This window comes from Euleptes europaea, chromosome 5 (assembly GCF_029931775.1).
Source record: "Euleptes europaea isolate rEulEur1 chromosome 5, rEulEur1.hap1, whole genome shotgun sequence".
NCBI lineage: Eukaryota > Metazoa > Chordata > Lepidosauria > Squamata > Sphaerodactylidae > Euleptes > Euleptes europaea.
Window position 1 is genome coordinate 113,380,940 of NC_079316.1, and position 22,417 is coordinate 113,403,356.

The following is a 22,417-nucleotide window of genomic DNA, read 5'->3' on the forward strand; positions in this document are numbered from 1 at the left end:
TATTAGTCCTGGAGATCTCCAGGCCCTGCCTGGAGGTTGGTAACCCTAGCTAGAGGCATGTGGCTCATGCCGCTTCAGCTCTCCAGGTTCTTCCTCTTATGCTTCTCTTTCCCCTCCTGCCGGGCAGGATTTAGGGACGAAGATCGCCATCAAGTCCTGCCGCCTGGAATTAAGCGTCACAAACCAAGGCCGCTGGTGCCACGAGATCCAGATCATGAAGAAGTGAGTTCGCCGGCTGCGGTTCAGTCTTCAGAAGCGGTTCTGGGGTGGGGGGGGGGGAGTTCTGCAAACTGGCACTTAAAATGTGCCTTTGAAGGAATTTAGGCTGATGAACATGCTGGGAAGATCAGAGGGGGGAAGATGAGGACAAAGGAAGAGATGCATCCCGCACTAGTGTCGTTGGCCGCTGGTTGGCCGCTGTGTGGGACGGGATGCTGGACTAGAGGGACCCTCACTGGTCTGATCCCACGAGAGATCTTCTAACAGCATAAAGGCTCAAAGATGGTTCACCCCTTTATTATTCTAAACCACCCCGTTTCGCAGACAAGCTAAGTAAATTGCAAATTTGTCATCTGCTGATATTGCTTTTCCCCACCTTCATGGAAAAACCGACAGCTGCCAGCCCCCTCTCAAAATTAGTTTTCCTAAGGAAGTACTGCTGTAGTTTGTGAAAACTGACCCATTAATGCTCAGTCTGCAAACTGCTAGGACTTGGTTTCCCCTGCTCTCCATACAGTGCTGAGTGTTTTCTGAATGTGTGCCATTTCTCTCCTCCCCTCCCCCCGCCTGCTTAGGCTGAACCACCCCAGTGTTGTCAAAGCCTGTGACGTGCCCGAAGAAATGAATTTCCTTGTAAATGACGTCCCTCTTTTGGCGATGGAGTATTGCTCTGGAGGAGATCTGAGGAAGGTAACGGTGGTCTGACCTCGTGACCTTTGGGTCTGTGGTTTGAACCGGTCTGCCTCCAGAGTTGTGCAGAGGCCCTGGAACACCAGGAATGATGTCTCTTGAAGCTTGAGAGCCAGCATGGTGTAGTGGTTAAGAGCGGTGGTTTGGAGCGGTGGACCGGGTTGGTTTCCTCACTCCTCCACATGAGTGGCGGAGACTAATCTGGTGAACTGGATTTGTTTCCCCACTCCTGAGCATGAAGCCAGCTGGGTGACCTCGGGCTAGTCACAGCTCTCTCAGCCCCACCTACCTCACAGGGTGTCTGTTGTGAGGAGGGTAAGGGAAGGGGATTGTAAACCAGTTTGATTCTTCCTTAAGTAGTAGAGAAAGTCGGCAACTCTTCAGATGGGATGAGGCAGGCGGGTAGGTTTGTCTGTCAGCCACATTGATGGATAAAGCTAATTTCACCTCAAACGGCACATGGCTGAGGGAAGCCAGATCCTCCTCTGACTCCCTCGCCTTTTCTCTCCACAAGTCTGTTGCTTTCTGATATTTTTATCCTGGTCTGGCTCTGACACCAAGCAGCAGTTTTGGGTGAAGGGATTTTAGCATTAGATCGTATTTCACCCCACTGCTTTATGTGAATGATTTATTGCAGTCACAGACTCGCTCAATGGTATATACATGACCAGCAGCCGTGTGTGTGTGTTTAACGCAGTCAAGTCGCTTCCGACTTATGGCGACCGTATGAATGAGTGACTTCCAAAACAACCTATTCCTGACAGCCTTGCTCGGGTCTTGCAAACGGAGGGCCGTGGCTTCCTCGATTTGAGTCACTCCATCTCATGTTGGGTCTTCCTCTTTTCTTCCTAGTATTATTGCCTTTTTCATGAGTCTTGTCTTCTCATAATTTGACCAATATTGTGTTAAAATAAGCAAATGTGGTCCATTATACTAATCCCACATGTTCTAGTGGCTGCACAGAATCTGGTCACTTTATCCGTGATCCAAGACCCATGATCCTAAAGGAGAGAGGGGATTGTGAAGGAAAATAACACAGAAAAAAACATTGTGCCCTCCTTCCTCAAACTCCTAATTATTCTTTCAAATAGCTTTCATGCTCTTCAAGCAGTAGTTTCTTCTAAAAATTTCAGGCCTAAGAAATGTTTGTTTTGTAACATCTTATTGGGGCATTTTTGTGTCTCAAATTTAAATGTGCTGTTCTTTCTTGTAGCTGTTAAACAAGCCTGAAAATTGCTGTGGACTCAAGGAGAGCCAGATTCTTTCTGTCCTTAGCGATATTGGTACGTCAAGTGCGTTTTTTTGTGAATATTGACAGGAACTTTTCACATTGTGTTCGGTCTGTTGTGTTTTCAAATATATGCAGGGCTGAATGTGCTCTGAATGCTGAAATGCTTATAATGTTACGAGTATCCCTTTTCAAGTGTAATTTCTGTCTTGGTTTGCACAATTGATTCAGATTTCAGTATCTGAATAGAAATATATTTGGGATTCAGAAAGATTAATATTTTTATCAAGGGTACGAAGGGAGAGTTTTATCAAGAGAGTCATACAACAGTTTGGAACCAAGACAGATCATGACGGGTAGCCGTGTTAGTCTGTCTGTAGCAGTAGAAAAGAGCAAGAGTCCAGTAGCACCCTAAAGACTAACAAAATTCCTGGCAGGAGATGAGCTTTTGTGAGTCACAGCTCACTGCTTCAGTTTGGGCCCAAGACCTTGGCACCATTAGGAAGCAGAGAGAGCTTTTCTCTTAACTACGGTAAGCTTTATTGAAGTCTTTGTAAATCGCCCACCCGAAATTAACTCCAGGATCCAGCTCAGTCCTGGTATCTCAGACGTCCGGCTTCTTCCCAAGTCTCACGAGGTGAGAGACAGTTAAAGTCAAAGATCGGTGGGTATTCTTCACAATCCCAGTGAACCTTTTTTTTTGGGGGGGAAAGCATGGAAAAATGTGTGAAAGGGAATGTTGGCGCAAGAAAACAAAATAACCCAAATGGCTAGGCACTTTCCCCCTCTCCAGTATCACTAACTAAAGCCCCGGTGAAGCAATAAAAATAATGTAAAATAACACTAATAATTGCAGAACCACAAATTAATGTGGAATGCCCTTTAAGCAGAAGTGATTTCCTCCTGCCTTACCAGCTCCTGTTTTGCTGTTTTGGATATTCTGTAGCTAGTCAAAAGAAAAATGGATCTCGGTTTGTCTAAAAGATTTTCCTCCGACACTTTTAGGATCTGGAATCCAGTACTTGCATGAGAACAGAATAATACACAGAGACCTGAAACCTGAAAATATTGTTCTTCAGGACGAAAAGGGAAAGGTAAGTGTAACCCAGCCATGCTTTGGGGTGGGGGCTCTGGCCCAGGGGACGGCAAGCGTGACTCCACAGTCTGGCTGGCGCTGATACGCACTACCATAAGAAGGGAAAACACATGTTCCTCATCTGCCATTATATACATTTGGAACAGTTTACACTCAAAATGGATGCCCCAAACTGAGCTGGAGGGCAGAGCTCTTTGGAGAGGTGAAATTGACCAGAGCTTCCTTGGTCAGGTCCGCCTGCAAAACTAAGATTTTTTTGTCAGTTTCATCCGAAATTGACTTGCGTCTCTCCCTCTCTGTTCAGGAATTTTCAAAACTCTCCACTTAACAACACAGTCCAGAAAGGGGGGGGGGAAGAGTTATCCGTGCATTTACGCATACATTCGATCCAGCGTTAGACCGCTAACCTCGTCAATTTTTTTTTATTGTCAGTTGGTTTGCACAATTAAATTTCTGTTTTGCTTAGAGGGTTTAACCAATCAGGTTTTTGAACTTTCTGGCTTTCCCAAGATGTAATGAGAAGTTTAGAGTAGCAGACATAGCCCAGGGGAATGCAAAAGGAGGGGGGTATTTTCACTTCATGCATCCATTCGATCCAGCGTTAGATCGCTGTTTTTCTCATCAAATTTTTTTTTTATTTTATCAGAAAAAAACCAATGACAATAACATCAACTAAAAAAAAGCAGAATTACTGACAGTCTTCGTAATTTAAAATACAATATATATATACATAATAAAATAAGATCAAGTCTCCCATGCTACAGCTTATTTCTATGTCTTCATATTCATCATTACGTCCTGACAGCGCAATGCATTCCTCTTATTTATGAAATTATTTATGAAATTCTCTATTTTACTTATTGTATGTGACCATACCGCATCTTATTGTATCTCTGTTTTTCTGATATGCAGTTAGCTTAATTAAAACATATATTTCTTTAACTTTAACCAGCCATTCCTCTATCTTTGGAGTTGATTTTTGTTTCCAGTGACTGGCAAAGGTCGTTCTAGCCACAGTTATCATATGTAACACCATACAAAGTTGATCTTTAGCTAGATTAGGTACCAGATTTAACAAGAATATCTCGGGTTTACATGGAATATCAACCTCCATTCCAACCGTTAGACATTTCACTATTTCCACCACATGTGTATAAAATCTGCTTGTTTTCTATCACAGTACCAACAGCTGTCGTTTTCTGATTTATGGATTTTACTTAGTCTAAATGGGGTTATATACCACATATATACCATCTTTATTAGATTTTCTCTCATTTGCATACTGACTAAAATCTAATCCCTTTGTGAAAATGTGTTCCCATTCTTGGTCGCTGTCAGGATCAGGCGTTTACCTCTAGCATCCCTCAAAAGCAGATTCATCAGGCAGGTAGCTCTGAAGCAATATACTTTATTAGGAGCAATAAGGTAAATAAAAGAGCTGACTGTCTACAGAGCGAAGAAGGCTGCTAATGGCAAGACATGGGTAGAATACATGGTTAAAAGCACTCCAGCTAGAGAAAGGAAAACAAAGTGAAACAAATCCGAGATAACAATTCCCAGGGCAAGATAGACAACACAACAGCTGTGGATGCAGGCTGAGTGAATAACAGGATGAGAAACTATACACAAAGTTTGTAGCATGTGAGCCAGATCTTGACCTGAAGCCAGAGTTTGGCCTGGTCCTGCCAAGAGCGCTTCTTCAGAGGACTTTAGTCAGAACCTGACAGTCACTTAACGCTCTGTCTAAGTAAGTGTTCCATTTATCCCGATATCCCGTTGTTTGATTTAATTTATCTTTAAGTATAATTGTATATATTTTTGAAGTTGGAGTTTTGTCTTGTAACATCAGCTTCTCAAACTCTAATTTATCTCTAATTTCGGATATGTCATTTTCTTTTAGGTTATTCAAATATTTTTATTTGTAAATATTCTAAAAATGTAATATTTTCTTTTTTATCCATAATTTTACATAAAGGTTCTAAATTATTATTTCTAATCCAATAATTACGTTCATTCTGTTTATCTATCTTTATTCTATGTGGTAATTGGAATTCTAGGTTCTCAGCTAAGATATTCCATAAAAAGGAAGACACTGGGGAATTATCTGGATCTAGTTTCTCTCTTAGCGTATCCCATTGCTTTAGAATGGTATTAATGCAATTATTATCTTTGTTGTAGAAATTTTTCCTATAAGATTTTTTAACCCAAAGCCATCTATTTAGCGGGAATTTAACAAAGTCCTGCTCAATTATGATATATGGTTCCTTTTCATCATTTACTACCCATGATTTTAACCACTTTATCCTAGCCACCTGATAATACATTAATAAATTTGGCATACCTATCCCTCCCTTGCTTTTAATCTCATATAGGTTATTGTTTCTAAATCTATTCTTTTTATTTTGCCAGATGAATCTCTTACAGATCTTTTGCCGTTCTTCAATCATTTTTTTCGGTATGTCTACAAATAAGTTATTAAAAATAAAATTCAGTTTGGCAACATTATCATTTTAATTAGGTTGATTCGGCCTAAGAGAGAAAAATTCAAAGGGAGCCATTTCTGAAAATAATCCTTCAGTTCTTTTGCTATTTTTCCGCAGTTTAAATTTAAACATTTAGTTCTATCTTTACTTAACCATATTCCTAAATATTTAACATTATCAGCTTCTCTTAGATCTTCTGCCTATAATTGTTTCTCCTTTTTGTTATCGATATTTTAAAAAAGAGCTTCAGATTTATTTGCATTTAACTTGTATCCAGATATATTACTGAATTCTGCGATCACTTTTCTAACCTCTAATCCAGATTTATCTGCTGCAGTTAGGAAGAGCGCCATATCATCCACATATAGGCTTAATTTAAATACCTCGTCTTTAATTTTTATACCTTTGATTTTATTATTATCTCTTATTGAGATTGCCAGGGGTTCTAGAGAGAGAGCATATAGGGGAGCTGACAAAGGGCAGCCTTGCCTAACGCCCCGCATGATATCAAAGCTTTCTGTTCTTTTAGCTTGACACTTGTTATATAGAATATTAATCCATTTCTGGAATTTCCCCCCGAAACCAAAGCTAGCTATTGTTTCCTTCAAATAACAGTGTTCAACCCTATCGAACGCTTTTTCAGCATCTAGGAATAAAAGAACTGCTTTTCCCATTGATTTTCTTATATAATCTTGTAAGTTAAATTTTTTCCTAATATTACATGTTAACAGTCTCTTAGGGATGAAACCTGTTTGATCAGGGTTAATGTATTTATTAATTATTTGTTTTAGCCGGTTTGCTAAGATTGAAGTTAAGATTTTATAATCAATATTTAGGAGACTGATTGGTCTATAGGAACTAGTGAAGCAGCAGGCTTTTAGAAAACCAACAGGCCTCTAACAATGAAAATAAATAAATAAGAAAACATTACTGAACTCTAAAATCAGAGGGCCTCTGGAGAAATATATTTAGAAGTTAGAAACAGACAGTAGAAGAAGCCAAAAAGAGATTACAGTTGAAGCCATACAATATTGCTTGTTCTTCCAAGGTTGACAAACAGAGTAAAGCAGACAAGATGTCTGGGAACTATTAGGGAGGGAAGATTAATTGTAACTAGATAAAAATACCAGGTGCACTAACAATAGCTTTAAACAAGTATTGTCTAAACCAATGGAATTATTCTTATATTTCTGAAATCCAATGATTTTCCTTATTTTTGTAACCAATGAAAGTTATTCTGATTTGTATTATAAGCCAATGGAATCATTCCCTAGAACTCTGAGCCAATGACAAGTTACTATGTAATATGCATAGTTAGAATATTATAATGAGCTAATTAAAAGGTTATATAAGTCTAAACACAGTTATGTCCGGTGCTCCAGCTCCATCTTGAAAAGCCTCTGAAGGGCAGAGTCTGGAGACTCAAATAGCTATTTGAAATAATAAATCTGATTTTTCCAAAGTTGGCTTTGAGTCTTTGTGATTGAAAATCTAACTCCTGAAGTCTGCTGCAACACTAGTTCAGGTTGGATCCTTTTCTGGCTTAGGAATAACTGTAATATTACTTTCAGCCCATGTATTTGGCAGCTTTCCATTTTGAAAGATATCATTTATTGCTTTGAGTAATGGAATTTTGATTGTGTGGTTTAACGTTTTATAAAATTCAGCTATATAGCCATCCGGGACTGGGGCCCTTATTAATTTTAAAATTTTGGATGGCCGTTTCTAGTTCTTGTATATTAATATCTTTTTCCATAAAATCTTTATCATCTGAATTTAACTTGGGTATATTAGTATTTTGTAGAAAGCTTTTAATGTTATCTTTATCTACAGGCACGGCCTTATAAAGTTCTTGGTAATATTCTCTAAAAGACTTCTTATTTTCATTGGTGTCATTAGTAATTTCTCCCTCTTTTGTTTTGATACCAGTGATGATGTTTTTACTTCTTACTTTTTTAACTTCCTGGGCTAATAATTTCCCCACTTTGTTTCCTTTTTCAAAATATCTTTGTTTAGTAAAAAGAAGATTCTTATGTATGGAAATTGCATCAATTCTTTCTAAGGTTTCTTTTTCTGACTTCAACTCCTTTGCAATTTTTTTTGACGGGTTAAGTTTGACTTGTTTTTCCAATTCTGCAATATTTTTTAAACATATGTTCCTATCCTTATCTCTGTTCCTTTTTAGGAGCAATGACTCCTTCAGAGCAATTCCTCTAAAAAAGGCTTTGGCTGCATCCCACACCATTATATCTGAGCTGGTAGAGTTGTTCACATTGAAAAAGGATTCAAGTTCCTTCTCTAATTTCTCTTGCGTTATTTAATAGTTCGTTGTTGAGAACCCAGGTTTTATTCCTTTTTTCCTTTATACTTAACCATAAAAATATGGGGGTATGGTCAGCATATATAAAGTTACCTATTTCCATTTCACATCCCATATTTACCAGAAGTTTTGAAATTAAGAACATATCAATTCTAGATGATGACTTGTGAGCTGTTGAGTAAAAGGAGTATTCTCTTTCTGAATTGTGCTTAAGTCCCCAAATGTCAACTAATTGGAAATTAGTGATGGTCTTTTTCATCATATAGGTTAATGCAGTACTCTTGTTCTTATAACTCCCTATATTCTTTTCACTTCTATCAGCTTTCAAGTCCATAACAGCGTTGAAGTCTCCTCCTAAGATAAGGTCTCCTTCCACTTCCGCCTGGGTCAGGGCTACAGGTGGTTAAGGAGGGATGAATTTTTCAATCTTACAGGACAAAGATGTAAGTTCTAATCATAGACTCGCTATGAGAATCAAAGATGTTAGAATGATGAGTCTCTTGGCAGCAGTGGAAAAGCTAGAAGAAAGTCACGCAGGAAGGTGCGGATGCTGAGACTCACAGCTTAAGGTGGTAGTCGTGTGTCCAGGTATCTGCTAATATTAGGAGGAAAAGCAAGTGTAGAGTTGACTTGGAAGGAAGGAAGTTGTTTAGGGCTCTGATGGCATTTCCCGATGTAGGTCAATAAGAGGATAGACTCAAAAACCGAGAGGAGATGGTGGAACAGGGGCAGTGAAGGAGTGTTTGGTGGGGAGCGAAGGAGAAGGAAAACCAAAGTGTCAAAAGCAGCAGAAAGACCAAGATGCACAAATGAACGCTGTTGCCTTCTGTCTTTCATTTCCAGGTCGTTCACAAAATTATAGACTTGGGATATGCCAAAGATCTGGATCAAGGGACTTTATGCACCTCTTTTGTTGGGACCTTGCAGTACTTGGTAAGATTTTTAGATTGGTTTGTGTATTTTGGGCAGAAACTGTCACAGGTTTTTTATTTCCACATAGTACAGATTGCTTGCTTGTAGGGGATAATCTGCAGCATCCTCCCGAGATTCCTTGCTCATATGCATTTTATTGCTCTTTTGTTTAAGGCCCCCGAACTCTTCGATAATAAGCCCTACACAACTTCTGTTGACTTCTGGAGCTTTGGGACTGTTGTCTTTGAATGCATTACAGGATTTAGACCGTTTCTACACAATCAGCAGCCTTTTACCTGGTAAGATTCTTGTGTCTGAGACCAACTGAGAGCCAGCGTGGTAGAGTGGTTAAGAGCGGAGGAGAACCGGGTTCGATTCCCCACTCCTCCACATGAGTGGAGGACTCTAATCTGGAGAGCCGGGTTCGATTCCCCACTCCTCCACATGAGCGGTGGACTCTGATCTGGAGAACCGGGTTCGATCCCCCACTCTTCCACATGAGCGGCGAACTCTGATCTGGAGAACCGGGTTCAATCCCCCACTCCTCCACATGAGCGGCGGACTCTGATCTGGAGAACCGGGTTCGATCCCCCACTCTTCCACATGAGTGGAGGACTCTGATCTGGAGAACCGGGTTCAATCCCCCACTCCTCCATATGAGCGGTGGACTCTGATCTGGAGAACCGGGTTCAATCCCCCACTCCTCCACATGAGCGGCGGACTCTGGGGGATCGAACCCGGTTCTCCAGATCAGAGTCCGCCGCTCATGTGGAAGGGTGGGGGATCGAACCCGGTTCTCCAGATCACTCTTCCACATGAGCGGCGAACTCTGATCTGGAGAACCGGGTTCAATCCCCCACTCCTCCACATGAGTGGCGGACTCTGATCTGGAGAACCGGGTTCGATCCCCCACTCCTCCACATGAGCGGTTGACTGATCTGGAGAACTGGGTTCGATTCCCCACTCCTCCACATGAGCGGTGACCCGTGGCCCCCATAATTTGTAGTTTGGCCCTTAGGTGCCAGCTGCCTAGGAAAGTGGTGTGAGATCTTTCTTTTGGTTGTTTCAAGGGAGGGTGGGAGGGTGTTTGCCACCAACGCTCTTGGATAGACAGCATGTTCTCTTTTGCAGTGTATGAGCTGGGCCTTTTCCGCCCTTTATCTCTGCCCACTCTTTCTCCCCCTGTAGGCATGAGAAAATCAAAAAGAAGGATCCCAAATTCATCTATGCCTGGGAAGAGATGAACGGGGATGTTAGATTCAGCGCTCATTTGCCTCAGCCCAACAGCCTCTGCAGGTGACAGCCAGTCTCTTTCTTTTGTTTAAATTGCAAAAATTCTGTACTGCCGAAGCATCTGTCAAAATACACAACCTTCTCCAAACACCCTAGCTTGCTTTCCTGCTAGATAACAGCCAACAGGCCTGATCATCTTGTCTATGGTACTAGCTGGGTTTTAATATTTCAGAAGAGGAAGGGAGGGGTTTAAATGACAACGCCCCGAAGAACATTATGTGCCTTTTTAAAATGGATGGGCTCTCCCTTCTAGATTTAGGTGATTGGCGAATTATTTCCACAAACCCATGTTCGATAGATTGCTGGTACTTCGTGGCCCAACCCTGTTGCAACAGTGGTGATAAGAGTGATATAATCATGATTTGCTATGTTGTTCTTAAATTAAAATCCACCATGGGGTGGGGGAAATCAGATTAAAAAAAAAAAACCCTTGCACTTTTTTTCAGGTTGAAATCTCTGTTGGGAAGCTGTGATTTATTCAATGTGAAATATGTGTGTGTGTGTGTATGTATGTATATGTATATATGTGTATATATATATGTGTGTGTGTGTGTGTGTGTGTGCGTGTGTATGTATGTATGTATTGTATGCATGCCCTGACCTGGATGGCCCAGGCTAGCCTGATCTTGTCAGATCTCAGAAGCTAAGCAGGGTCAGCCCAAGTTAGTATTTGGATAGGAGACCATCAAGGAAGTCCAGGGTTGCTCTGCAGAGGAAGGCACTGGCAAACCACCTCTGTTAGTCTCTTGCCATGAACCCCCCCCCCCAAAAAAGCGGTTTCCATAAGTAGGCTGCGACTTGAAGGCACTTTACACACATATATATGCATATATATATATGTGTGTGTGTGTGTGTGTATATGTATATGTATATGTGTGTGTGTGTGTGTGTGTGTGTACGTATGTATGTGTGTATATATATATATTTGCTCTTCCCCACCCCTGGAGTAGCAGTCCTTTACTTTAAAAGGAAGCATTGGGAGGTGCTGACCAAAGAGATGTTGTGTTGCGTCTGGTTAATCCCTTGCTGAGAGCCAGCGTGGTACAGTGGTTAAGAGCAGTGGACTCTAATCTGAAGAACCGGGTTCGATTCCCCACTCCTCCATATGAGCGGCGGACTCTAATCTGGAGAACATGGGGTCATTTTTGTCTTTTCCTTTAGTGTCATTGTGCCCGAAATGGAGAGCTGGCTGCAGCAGGTGCTGAATTGGGACCCACAGCAAAGAGTGGGAGGTACAGATCCGGCAACGGGTCAGTTGAGATGTTTCCAATTAATGGATCATCTGTTAAGCATGAAAGTAAGTTACGCTGTCGTATTGTCAGATTAAATAGAGTCAGTAAATAGAGTTGATAAAAAGTACAACCTTGCTTGGAAAAAAGTGTTTGGGGCTTTTTTGTCTTTTGGAAAAACTTCAGTAGCAGTGTTGGTATTGGGGGGCAGGTGACAAGGAGAGAGAAGAGGTCGTCGCACCTTTAGAGAGAGAGAGACTCTGCTAACCTTGACTTAATTTAAACACCTCTATTCCATATTTAAGAAGGCTGATAATGTTAATGGGGGAAAAATAAGTCATCACATTTTTGGCTGGCAACAAAACTATGTATTCTGCCTTAACAAAATTAACAGGGTTTGAGATCTTTTTAATCTAATTTTATAGCTGCTCTTTATTAACGCTGCTGCGAGGTTTTTTGTTGTGGTTGTATCTTTTTTTTCTTTACTTTTGGAATGTTTATGTTTATTGTAAGCCATATTGAGGTGAGGTGTATAGGCAAAAGAGCAAGATATAAAGTTTTGATTTTTCTCTTTGGAGGAACAATTGTTCTCTGGCAAAAGCCCTGCTAATTCTACAGGTCTTTTCCTCCCCACCCCTCTCCAGATAGTCCACATCTTAAACATGACTTCTGCCAAGATCCTATCTTTTCCGTTGCACCCGGAGGAAAGTCTCCACTCCCTCCAGTGTCGGATTGAGTCTGAGACCGGAATCAGCACCGTCAACCAGGAGCTTCTGCTGGAGATGGGGATTTGCCTGGACCCCCGGAAGCCGGCCTCTCAATGTATCATCGACGGCGTAGTAAGACACCCTTATGTTTTAATGCTGACCAACGCAAAGCTGGTATACGTGAATCAGAACAACGTTTTTTATTTGACTACAGTGAATAGCACACTGTCGCTTGATCAGATCGGGAAGTGTTTTCTCTGTGCTGATTTTGTATCCTGCCTGCCCACCGGCAAGGCGTGTCCCCTTTCTCATGCCGGTTCCACAATCGCCCTAGTCTTCCACTTCCCTCTGAAGCAGAAGACATGAAGAGGTGCAAAAACAGGGAAAATGGGGCTGGCCGGGGGAAGGGCGGGGACTAACCATGCAATCCTGAAGGGGGGGCAGAGCAACTTAGGAGACACTGTGGGCACTTTCACGCCAGCCCGAATAATGCACTTTCAAGCCACTTTCAATGCACTTTGAAGCTGGGTTTTATTGTTGTGAACTGGCAAAATCCACTTGCAAACAATTGTTAAAAGTTGGTTCTTGTAGGTTATCCCGGCTGTGTAACCGTGGTCTTGGTATTTTCTTTCCTGACGTTTCGCCAGCAGCTGTGGCAGGCATCTTCAGAGGAGTAACACTGAAGGACAGTGTCTCTCAGTGTCAAGTGTGCAGGAAGAGTAATACATAGAAAGGGGTTGGGTTTGAGCTGAATCATTGTTTTGCAATGATTAAAGTTAAAGTGTACTGAAAGTGGATGGAAAGTACATTATTTGGCCATCTGTGAAAGTGCCCTGTAATCCCTGCGGCGGCGTGCCACTTGGGCCGTCCAGATGGGCACCTGCGCCGCCGCAGGGACAAATACGCTGTTGTTGGGGAGCCTGCGCAGCAGCACAAGGCCACCGAGCCTGGTGCATCCTCACCGGCAGCGTTTTTCCAGCACAGGTGCTCATGCTGGCGTCAAAGGGGGGCATTCCTAGGGGCAGAGCTGATATTAGTCAGTTCCCAAATCCCTTTCACCATAGGAACACTACCTGTAGCCGGTATGAACTTGCGCTAGCTAAAAGGCAGCATAGCCCCGCGAAACTGTGGAGGAGTTTCACAGGGTTTTTAAGAAATTACCTTTTTTACATGTATTTTCGGCCCTGCAAGCTGCTCAGGAGATGGCGTGGCTGCGCCCTCCCCAAGCGCCCTTCAGCTACCCTCCCCTTCAGGATTTCTCTGTAAGTCGAGCCCTCGCTTCCAGTAAAGGCAGAGGAAGGTCTGGGGGAAATTGCCCCGCAGCGGTCAAGTGGCTGGCAACAGCCCCGTCCTCTGATGCCTTCCAAGAAGCAGTTGATTTGAAGCTACATTTAAACACAGGGACAGATGGCCCTTTCCCTTCTCCTGCCCTTGAAGGGGGTCTTTTCCTTTCTCATCCCTCCCACCATGTTCATTTCTGGGTCTGTTTATACACCTAAAACAAAGCCTGGCGTACTTAACTCGGTTTTTCACAGCCCGCACATCTGTTGTAGATGATGTCCTCTTTTTTACAGACGCCCCTTCGAGGCTTTTTTAAAAAACCTTTTCTGATCTTAATCATTTCTTTCTTTGCCAGAGAGGCTGGGACAGCTACATGGTTTATTTGTTCGATAAAAGCAAAACGATTTACGACGGCCCCTTTGCTTCTAGGAGTCTGTCTGAATGCGTAAACTGCATTGGTAAGTCGATTGTGAGTTAAACCCTAAACGGTTGGTTGGTTGGTTAGCCACAGGGACGTAGTCGCTAAGAATAGTTCTGAAATTCCCAAAAAGTTCTACGTTTGCTTTGATGCAGCATAATGGACTACGCATCATGATCCAAAGTTTTCACAAGCTTAAATTCATAACAGGTGCCAAAGTAAGAACATTAAGAGCTCTGCTTGATCCAGCTATCTACTCCATCTAGTCTAGCAGGCCATTTTCTACAGTTGCCAAGTAGATGCCTCCCAGATGCCCACAGGCGGAATGTGAAGGCAATAACATTCCCCAGCTTTGGTGCCCCTAGCAACTGGCATTCAGTGGTACATTGCCCTCGAACATGGATGTTCCTTTCCATCCTCATAGTGGATAGTTCTTCATGGGGTTGCCTTGAAAAATTGTCCAGAATTTCAGTGGTGCCTGCCATGATGAGTATGTAAGACCAGCAGTGGATGAGCTGGATGGGTTTACAGTTGGTTTCTGGCCACTGCTCAAAATGCTGATTTTGACCAGAATCCAGATGAGTCCTCCCTCAAAGACTAGAATGGCCACGGAATGGGATCTGCCCCTCCATCTGTCTTCCTGACAGAAACCAAGGCTTGAAGACTGGCAATACTGTTGTGGTTGTTTAGCAACCCACCCAAAGGCCACTGAAAGCGCATTTATTTCTTGAAGCAACAGGCACTGTTTCTCTTATTTAGGGGCATTTTAAACACACACCCCCAGTTATTTTTTTTTTGTAAGATTTCAGATTTTTCTGCAACCTTGGGCTTATTTGGGTTTGTAAAAAGATCTGACTTTTCTGTTCATGGCTCTAATCTCTAGATTTAAGTATTCCCAGATTTGGCCACATTGAGGATTAGATGCACTGTTGCAATGGTGGTGACCTGCAGAATGGAACTGCTACGGCAGCTAATGTACGTAGTCGTGATGGCTATTTTGTTCCTTTTTTCTTCTGCACACAGTACAGGACAGCAAAATTCAGTTGCCCATTTTGCGACTTCGTAAGATATGGGCTGAAGCCGTGCATTACGTGATGGGGCTAAAAGAAGATTATAGCCGATTGTTCCAGGGGCAGAGGGCCGCAATGTAAGTAATGGAAGAGCCGTCATAGAGAGGAGGGTGCCGAGTTGTTTTCTGTTGCCCCAGAAGGTCAGACAGAACTAACAGGTTAAAATTAAATCAAGAGTTTCCCTCTAAACATTAGGAAGAAGTTTCTGACCGTTAGAGCGGTTCCTCAGTGGAACAGGCTTCCTCAGGAGTTGGTGGGCTCTCCTTTGGAGGTTTTGAAGCAGAGGCTAGGTGGCCATCTGACAGCGATGCTGATTCAGTGAACTTAGGCAGATCGTGAGAGGGAGGGCAGGAGGGGTTGCGTCAGTGTTTGATTCTCGTGGCCCTTTCTTACATGCCCAGGGTAGTGCCAATCGTCACTTTTGGGTCAGGAAGCGATTTTCCTCCAGGCCAGATTAGCCAAGGATTCTGGAGGGTTTTTGTTGCCTTGTTCTGGGCACTGGGTGTGTGGGGAAGAGGTGGTTACAAATTTCCTGCATTGTGCGAGGGTTTGAACGAGATGACCTTGGTGGTCCCTCCCAACTCTATGATTCTGTAATTCTAAGTGCCAGTTTTAAAGGTTAAAAAGATCAGCAGGGAAAGCAGTGGGGGATGTACAGACCCAGATGCTTATAATCACTCCTTCGTTTCCTTAAAAGATTTATTATTCACCTGTCTGCACCTATGCAGGTGCTATTTAGGCACACCCGCCTGAATTCCCCAAAACTGGACATTCCAAATCATTTACCTTTCCTTCAGGTAGCACCTTTTGCCATCGTGCGCTTCCTGTCCAGTTCTCTGGGCACCAACACATGCTGCAGGAAAGGTGCCTCGCTCTGGAATACAGTGGGGCATTTCTGGGAGCCCTCTAACTTCTAGCAAACTTGGAGCAGTACTTCCTGATGTGGGTTAAACAAATCCAGTTTTTAGCAGTGGTTTTAGACTTCATTCAAGCCAGAACTGTTGCTTGTCCAGAAATATAAGAATTCATATTGTCTATTGTCACATTCCAAGTTGGTATTCCAAGCTCCTTTAAAGCATCTTTTATATTCTATTGTGTCCAAGGATTTAGCACAGGGGTGTCGAACTCAATTGTTACGAGGGCCGGATAGGACATAATGTCACTTGGTCAGGCCGGGCCATTCCTCACCTGGAGGGGCCATGGCTGAGTGGTAGAACATCTGCTTTCAGCATGCAGAAGATCCCGGTTTCAATCCCCGGCATTTCCAGTTCAAAGGACCAGGCAGTAGATGGTGGGAAAGACCTCAGTGGTTCAGTGGTAGAGCGGCATGCAGAAGGTCCCAGGTTCAATCTCCGGCATCTCCAGTTAAAGGGGCCAGGCAAGTAGGTGATGTGAAAGACCTCCACCTGAGACCCTGGAGAGCCGCTGCCAGTCTGACTAGACAAGAGTAACCGTGATGGACCAAGGGTCCAACTCAGCATGGCAGCTTCATGTGTATCATGTGACTAGTAGCATTCTTAGAGAGTCACATTTTTGGGAGGGGGCTGTGGCTTAGTGGATGAGCCTTTGCTTGCGGAAGGTCCCAGGTTCAATCCCTGGCAACTCTACTTTAAAAAGACCAGGCAGTAGGTGATGTGGAAGATTTCCACCTGAGAACCCTGGAGAGCCGCTGCCGGTCTAAGTAGACCAGTGGACCGATGGTGTGATTCGGGATGAGGCTGCTTCAGGTGTTCATTGGTGTTCACTGGTTTCTGGATAACTTTGTGTTTTTTTCTTTTTAAAAAAAACTTTAACAGTGGCCTTAACAATGACAGGAGTTGTGTGCTTCGGTGTTAACGCTTTGTCGAGCACCACAAGACAGGGGAGAGTAACTTTCCTAAGCAACAAGGAGAGATAAATAAAGATGTTCTCCCTGTAAATTTCGGCATGTACTTTTAGGGCCAGTTCAAACATGTTAGAAAGGAGTTCGTCCTTTTGTACACCCAAACATCGCTTTGTCTCACTTGCCCAGGCTGAGTCTTCTCAGATACAACGCCAACTTAACCAAAATGAAAAACAACATGGTGTCGGCATCGCAGCAACTAAAAGCAAAACTGAGGTTCTTTCAGCAGAGCATCCACCTTGACTTGGAAAGATACAGTGATCAGATGACCTACGGAATATGTAAGTGTCTCAGGGAATTTGTGTCCGGTAAATGGGGCTGAGAGAGTTCAGAGAGAACTGTGACTGGCCCAAGGTCACCCAGCAAGCTTCATGTGGAGGAGTGGGGAATCGAACCCGGTTCTCCGGATTAGAGGCTGCTGCTCATTTGGAGGAGTGGGGAATCAAACCCGGATCTCCAGATTAGAGTCCGCTGCTCATGTGGAGTGGGGAATCGAACCCGGTTCTCCGGATTAGAGGCCGCTGCTCATGTGGCGGAGTGGGGAATCAAACCCGGTTCTCCAGATTAGAGTCCGCCGCTCATGTGGTGGAGTGGGGAATCGAACCTGGTTCCGGGTTGGTTTCCCCGCTCCTCCACATGAAGCCTGTTGGGTGACCTTGGGCCAGTCACAGTTCTCTCCGAACTCTCTCAGCCTCACCTGCCTCACAAGGTGTCTGTTGTGGGGAGGGGAAGGGGAGGGATTGTAAGACAGTTTGAGACTCCTTAAAAAGTAGAGGAAATTAGGGTATAAAAAAACAGCTCTTCTTGATGGCTATACTGTAAACATATAAATGATAGAGGCTTGATTTTTCAGAACTTTTCTAGGACTGTGTAACAGCAGAGGTTGAGGCACAAGTCTTGAGGTGGGGGTTTTCATTAACAGCTGTTGCAAGGATCGGAGCTCTCATTTTTTGGCTGGCTGCTGTAAAGACCCACCCTTGAGTTACACTAGTATTTAAAGATGCATACCTGAGGCAAGGGAGTAAAGTTATAATCTGTAAAAATTAACTGTGCTGGATTTTCTATCCTGGCATTATCGTCTTACAATTGCAAAAAGGCCGAAGTATCAATCAAAGGATTTGTCACCTGCATTTTTTCCCACAGAAATTCATGGTTTTGTCTTAGCTTGGAATGGGATGGGACCTGGTTTTCCAAACGCCTCCAACTTCCAAAATTCAACGGGTGTCCCTTAGGGTTTTGAAATCAATGCCTGCTCTTTTGTTGCAAGTAGCTTCTCTTAAATTAATCTAAATCTCCTCCTTTAAGCCTCAGAAAAAATGCTGAAAGCCTGGAAAGAGATGGAGGAGAAGGCCTTGCAGTGTGAAGAGGTATGTGGAAGACAGTGAAGATGATAACCTGGGGCTAGACAGGAAGACCAGGACATAAATGTCTTGATAAAATGAATACCTATGAATGAATCAATAAAACGAATGCCTCCAGGCCAGATTGGCTAGGGATTCTGGAGGGTTTCCCCCCATCTTCTGGGCATTGAGTAGGGGGGTCCCTGGGGGTGTGGGACAGGTAGTTCTGAATTGTGGAAACTATCCATGCTCCTTGGCAAAGCTGAGAAAGGGAAGTCAATGTTGGAAAGAAAAGCCCATATATTTATGATGGGAAATAGAGTCATACAATCGGAGAGTTGGAAGGGACCACCAGGGTCATCTAGTCCAACCCCCTGCACAATGCAGGAAATTCACAACTACCTCACCCCTACACCCCCAGTGACCCCTACTCCATGCCCAGAAGATGGCCAAGATGCCCTCCCTCTCATGATCTGCCCAAGGTCATACAATCAGCATTGCTGACAGGTAGCCATCTAACCTCTTCTTAAAAACCTCCAGGGAAGGAGAACTCACCACCTCCTGAGGAAGCCTGTTCCACTGAGGAACTGCTCTGTTAGAAAATTCTTCCTAATGTCTAGACGGAAACTCTTTTGATTTAATTTCAACCGCTCTGAGCCCGACCTTCGGGTTGAGGAGAGCGGGGTAGAAATGTAATAAATAACCCGTTGGTTCTGGTCTGACCCTCTGGGACAACAGAAAACAACTCAGCACCACCCCTCTATATGACAGCCCTTCAAGATGGTTGTCATATCCCCTCTCAGTCTTCTCTTCATCAGGCTAAACATACCCAGCTCCTTCAACCTTTCCTCATAGGACTTGGTCTCCAGACCCCTCACTATCTTTGTTGCCCTCCTCTGGACACATTCCAGCTTGTCTACATCTTTCTTAAATTGTGATGCCCTAAACTGAACACAATACTCTAGGTGAGGTCTAACCAGAGCAGAATAAAGCGATACCATCACTTCGCGTGATCTGGACACTATACTTCTGTTGATACAGCCCAAGATCACATTTGCCTTTTTAGCTACCGCATCACACTGCTGACTCATGTTCACTGTTTGGTCTACTAAGACCCCAAGATCCTTTTCGCACACACTACTGCTGAGACAAGTCTCTCCCCCCACCCCATCCTATAATCTTCTCTGGAGAAATCTGATCAGTAGTATTCACTCATGGAGGATTTTCCCCCCATCTTCTGGGCATTGAGTAGAGGTCAATGGGGGGTGGGGTGGGGAGGTAGTTGTGAATTTCCTGCATTGTGCAGGGGGTTGGACTAGATGACCCCAGGCGGTCCCCTTCCAACTCTGTGATTCTAGGATGCAAACACCAGCCTATTGCCCAGACGCTCGTTATCACTGATAGACTGATTTTCTTTTCCCTTTTGTTTAAAATGAGGCAGCTTTGCACATAGATAAAAAAAGGACATGGGATGCATCTGAACTACATTCCCCCTCCATTGGTGTGCCTGGCAGCCATCCCGCTCTATATAGGGTCAGAGCCGATGCGGGCAATGCTGTCCCAAAACGACTTGAGCAAGTGTGAGAAGGCTGCTGGCACTGCCGCTCCCCATGCCCACACTGCCCAGTGCCCAAGGGGAGGGATGGCTGTATGAGGAGAACCGGCAGCATTGGCTGTACCCCGGTATGGCCCAGGGCTTAGAATCAGAGAATTGGAAGGGACCATAGAGGCCATCTAGTCCAGCCCGCCTGCTCAATGCAGGATCAGCCTAGAGCATCCCTGAGAAGTGTTCGTCCAGCCGCTGCTTGAAGAATGCCAGTGAGGGGGAGCTCCCCACCTCCCTAGGTAGCCGAACCCTCTGTTGAACTTACTGTAAAAACAACTTTTTCCTAATATCCAGCCAGTACCTTCCTGTCTTTAACTTAAACCCATTATTGTGAGTCCTATCCTCTTCTGCCAATAGGAACAGCTCCCTTCCCACCTCTCAGTGACAGCCCTTCAGATACTTCAAGAGAGCGATCCTGTCCCCCTCAACCTCCTCTTCAGACTGAACATTGCCAACTCCCTCAGCCTTTCCTCGTAGGGTCTCCAGGCCCCTGATCATCCTCGCCGCTCTCCTCTGCACCTGCCTCCATTCTGTCCACATCCTTTTTGAAGGGAGGCCTCCAGAACTGCACACAGTACTCTGGGTTAAGCCTGACTAACACAGTGTACAGCAGCGGAACTGTGACATCTTGTGATCTGGATGTTCTGCCTCTGTTGATGTGTCCCAAGATGGTCTTGGGAGTGAACTTTTGGCATGCTTTACAGGTCGAAATGTTATGGCCTTCTCCCAAACACAGACGACAAAAATCATAGAGTTGGAAGGGGCCATAAAGTCCATCTAGTCTAAGCCCCTGCTCAATGCAGGATCAGCCTAGAGCAGGCCCTTTGTGAGTCCTGGCAAATCTCTAGCTCAGAAGGATCTAAGACTGGTGATCCCCTGGCTGAAAAAAGGTTCCCCACCCCTGGCCTAGAGCATCCCTGACAAGAGCTTGTCCAGCTGCTTAAAGCAGGGGTGGGGAACCTTTTTTCCACCAAGGGCCATTTGGATATTTATAACATCATTCGCTGGCCATACAAAATTATCAACTTAAAAATTAGCCAACCAAGCCCCAAGCAGGCAGCTGCCCCAGATGACACACACACAAGCGGGCAAGCAGGCAGGCATCCAACCGGTGGCGCACTCGCCCACCTGGTGGCACAGGATGGTCTGTTGCACCAGCCGGGCGTAGCCGTCCAGCCACACGCTGGAGTTGCTCCCGCTCCGCATGGTTGTGGCGGATTCTACAGCCGGCTCCTGCTACCTCTGCCTGCAGGGGTGAATTGAGGACACATTGGCTAAGAACTCCCCCCCCCCCCGCATGCATTCTGGCCCTGCCCCCTTTAACCCCTCCATTGTTGCCACTTCTGCCCCCAGCCCTCTTGTAGTACAGAAGGAATACGTTTCTCCATGGCCCAGGTGGGAAAGGCTTAACACAGTTTCTTGGGCGGTCCTAGCAGCTCCATAGCTAATGACTCTTCTGCAAGGAGGAAAAAGGTTCCTTTTTTCCGGCAAAACAAACTCACATCTGCCTTGAATAGAGGCTATTCCTGTCCGCAGGAGGGGGTGGATCACCAGTCTTAGATCCTTCTGAGCTAGAGATCTGCCAGGACCCACAAAGAGTCAGACCAAATGATTTTGTGGGCCTTAAACGGCCCCCGGGCCTGACGTTCCCTATCCATGGCTTAAAGGCTGCCGGTGAGGGAGAGCTCACCACCTCCCTAGGCAGCCTATTCCACTGCTGAACTACTCCCACTGTAAAAAATGTTTTCCTAATAAGTCAGTTAACTTGTCAACACTTTCCACGACCCTATGTTAGATTTAATGCTGGTTTTTGTTATCGGTGTAGAATGGATATCGTTGCACTTTGCATTTTATAGAGTGTATTGTTACAACTAGTAACAATGCTCGATCTGGTCTGGATAAACTGGCAGTTGTGAATGCTTTCGCTGTTTGTAGATCGGAATGTATAGCATTCTCTGTCCTTTTCAGGCTGGAGATATTGGCTACCTGGACGACCAAATCATGGCTCTCCATACAGAGATTGTAGAACTGCAGAGGAGCCCCCACGCACGACGTCAAGGCGACATCATGGAAAATCTGTAAGAACAGGACTCATTTTTTGCTGTGTAACAGATTTGATATATTGCCCAGTGCCAGCGTGGTATAGTGATTAGGAGCAGTGGACTCTAATCTGGAGAACCAGGTTTGATCCCCCAAGCCTCCTAGCTGAATACTCCCACACTGTCAGTTTGGCCAGATTATATTACTTCTTTTAAAATGTCTTATGTTTTGGAACCAACATGCTGTCCACAGTTTACCAGAAAAAATAGCAGACAGAAGCAAAGAATTGTCTTCATAACAGATTGGATAACAATAATTGGAGAGAGAAAGTCTTATTGCATTTATAATCTTCTCTCTTTTCAGTGAACAAAGAGCTATAGAACTCTACAAGCAATTAAAACCCAGGGCACCAGGTAGGGAACAGATTCCTTCTCTGAACTGTGTAAGATCTGGGATGCCATTTATGTTTACAGGGAAATTTTTGCAAAGGACAGTGGACACGTGGACTGTGACTCTTGTGAGTGACATAACTGGCAGGCTTAGCTCTAGCAAGCAGGCAGAATTAGCAGGGCCCTGTACCAAGCCAGGGTCTGATGGTCTCAC

The 22,417-nt window shown here is 44.3% G+C and overlaps 1 protein-coding gene across 1 annotated transcript in view; it reads left to right on the forward strand.

Moving 5' to 3' along the window:
- Positions 1-22,417, forward strand: part of CHUK (component of inhibitor of nuclear factor kappa B kinase complex) — a 34,870-nt gene that overhangs the window by 3,141 nt on the left and 9,312 nt on the right. The window contains exons 2-16 of the mRNA XM_056849372.1: positions 128-222; positions 795-909; positions 2,123-2,192; positions 3,143-3,231; positions 8,880-8,969; positions 9,123-9,247; positions 10,137-10,244; positions 11,403-11,538; positions 12,115-12,309; positions 13,814-13,916; positions 14,900-15,023; positions 16,958-17,109; positions 18,134-18,195; positions 21,743-21,852; positions 22,178-22,227. Coding sequence (XP_056705350.1) covers positions 128-222; positions 795-909; positions 2,123-2,192; positions 3,143-3,231; positions 8,880-8,969; positions 9,123-9,247; positions 10,137-10,244; positions 11,403-11,538; positions 12,115-12,309; positions 13,814-13,916; positions 14,900-15,023; positions 16,958-17,109; positions 18,134-18,195; positions 21,743-21,852; positions 22,178-22,227 — 1,624 coding nt within the window. The remainder of the gene's footprint in view (positions 1-127; positions 223-794; positions 910-2,122; positions 2,193-3,142; positions 3,232-8,879; positions 8,970-9,122; positions 9,248-10,136; positions 10,245-11,402; positions 11,539-12,114; positions 12,310-13,813; positions 13,917-14,899; positions 15,024-16,957; positions 17,110-18,133; positions 18,196-21,742; positions 21,853-22,177; positions 22,228-22,417) is intronic.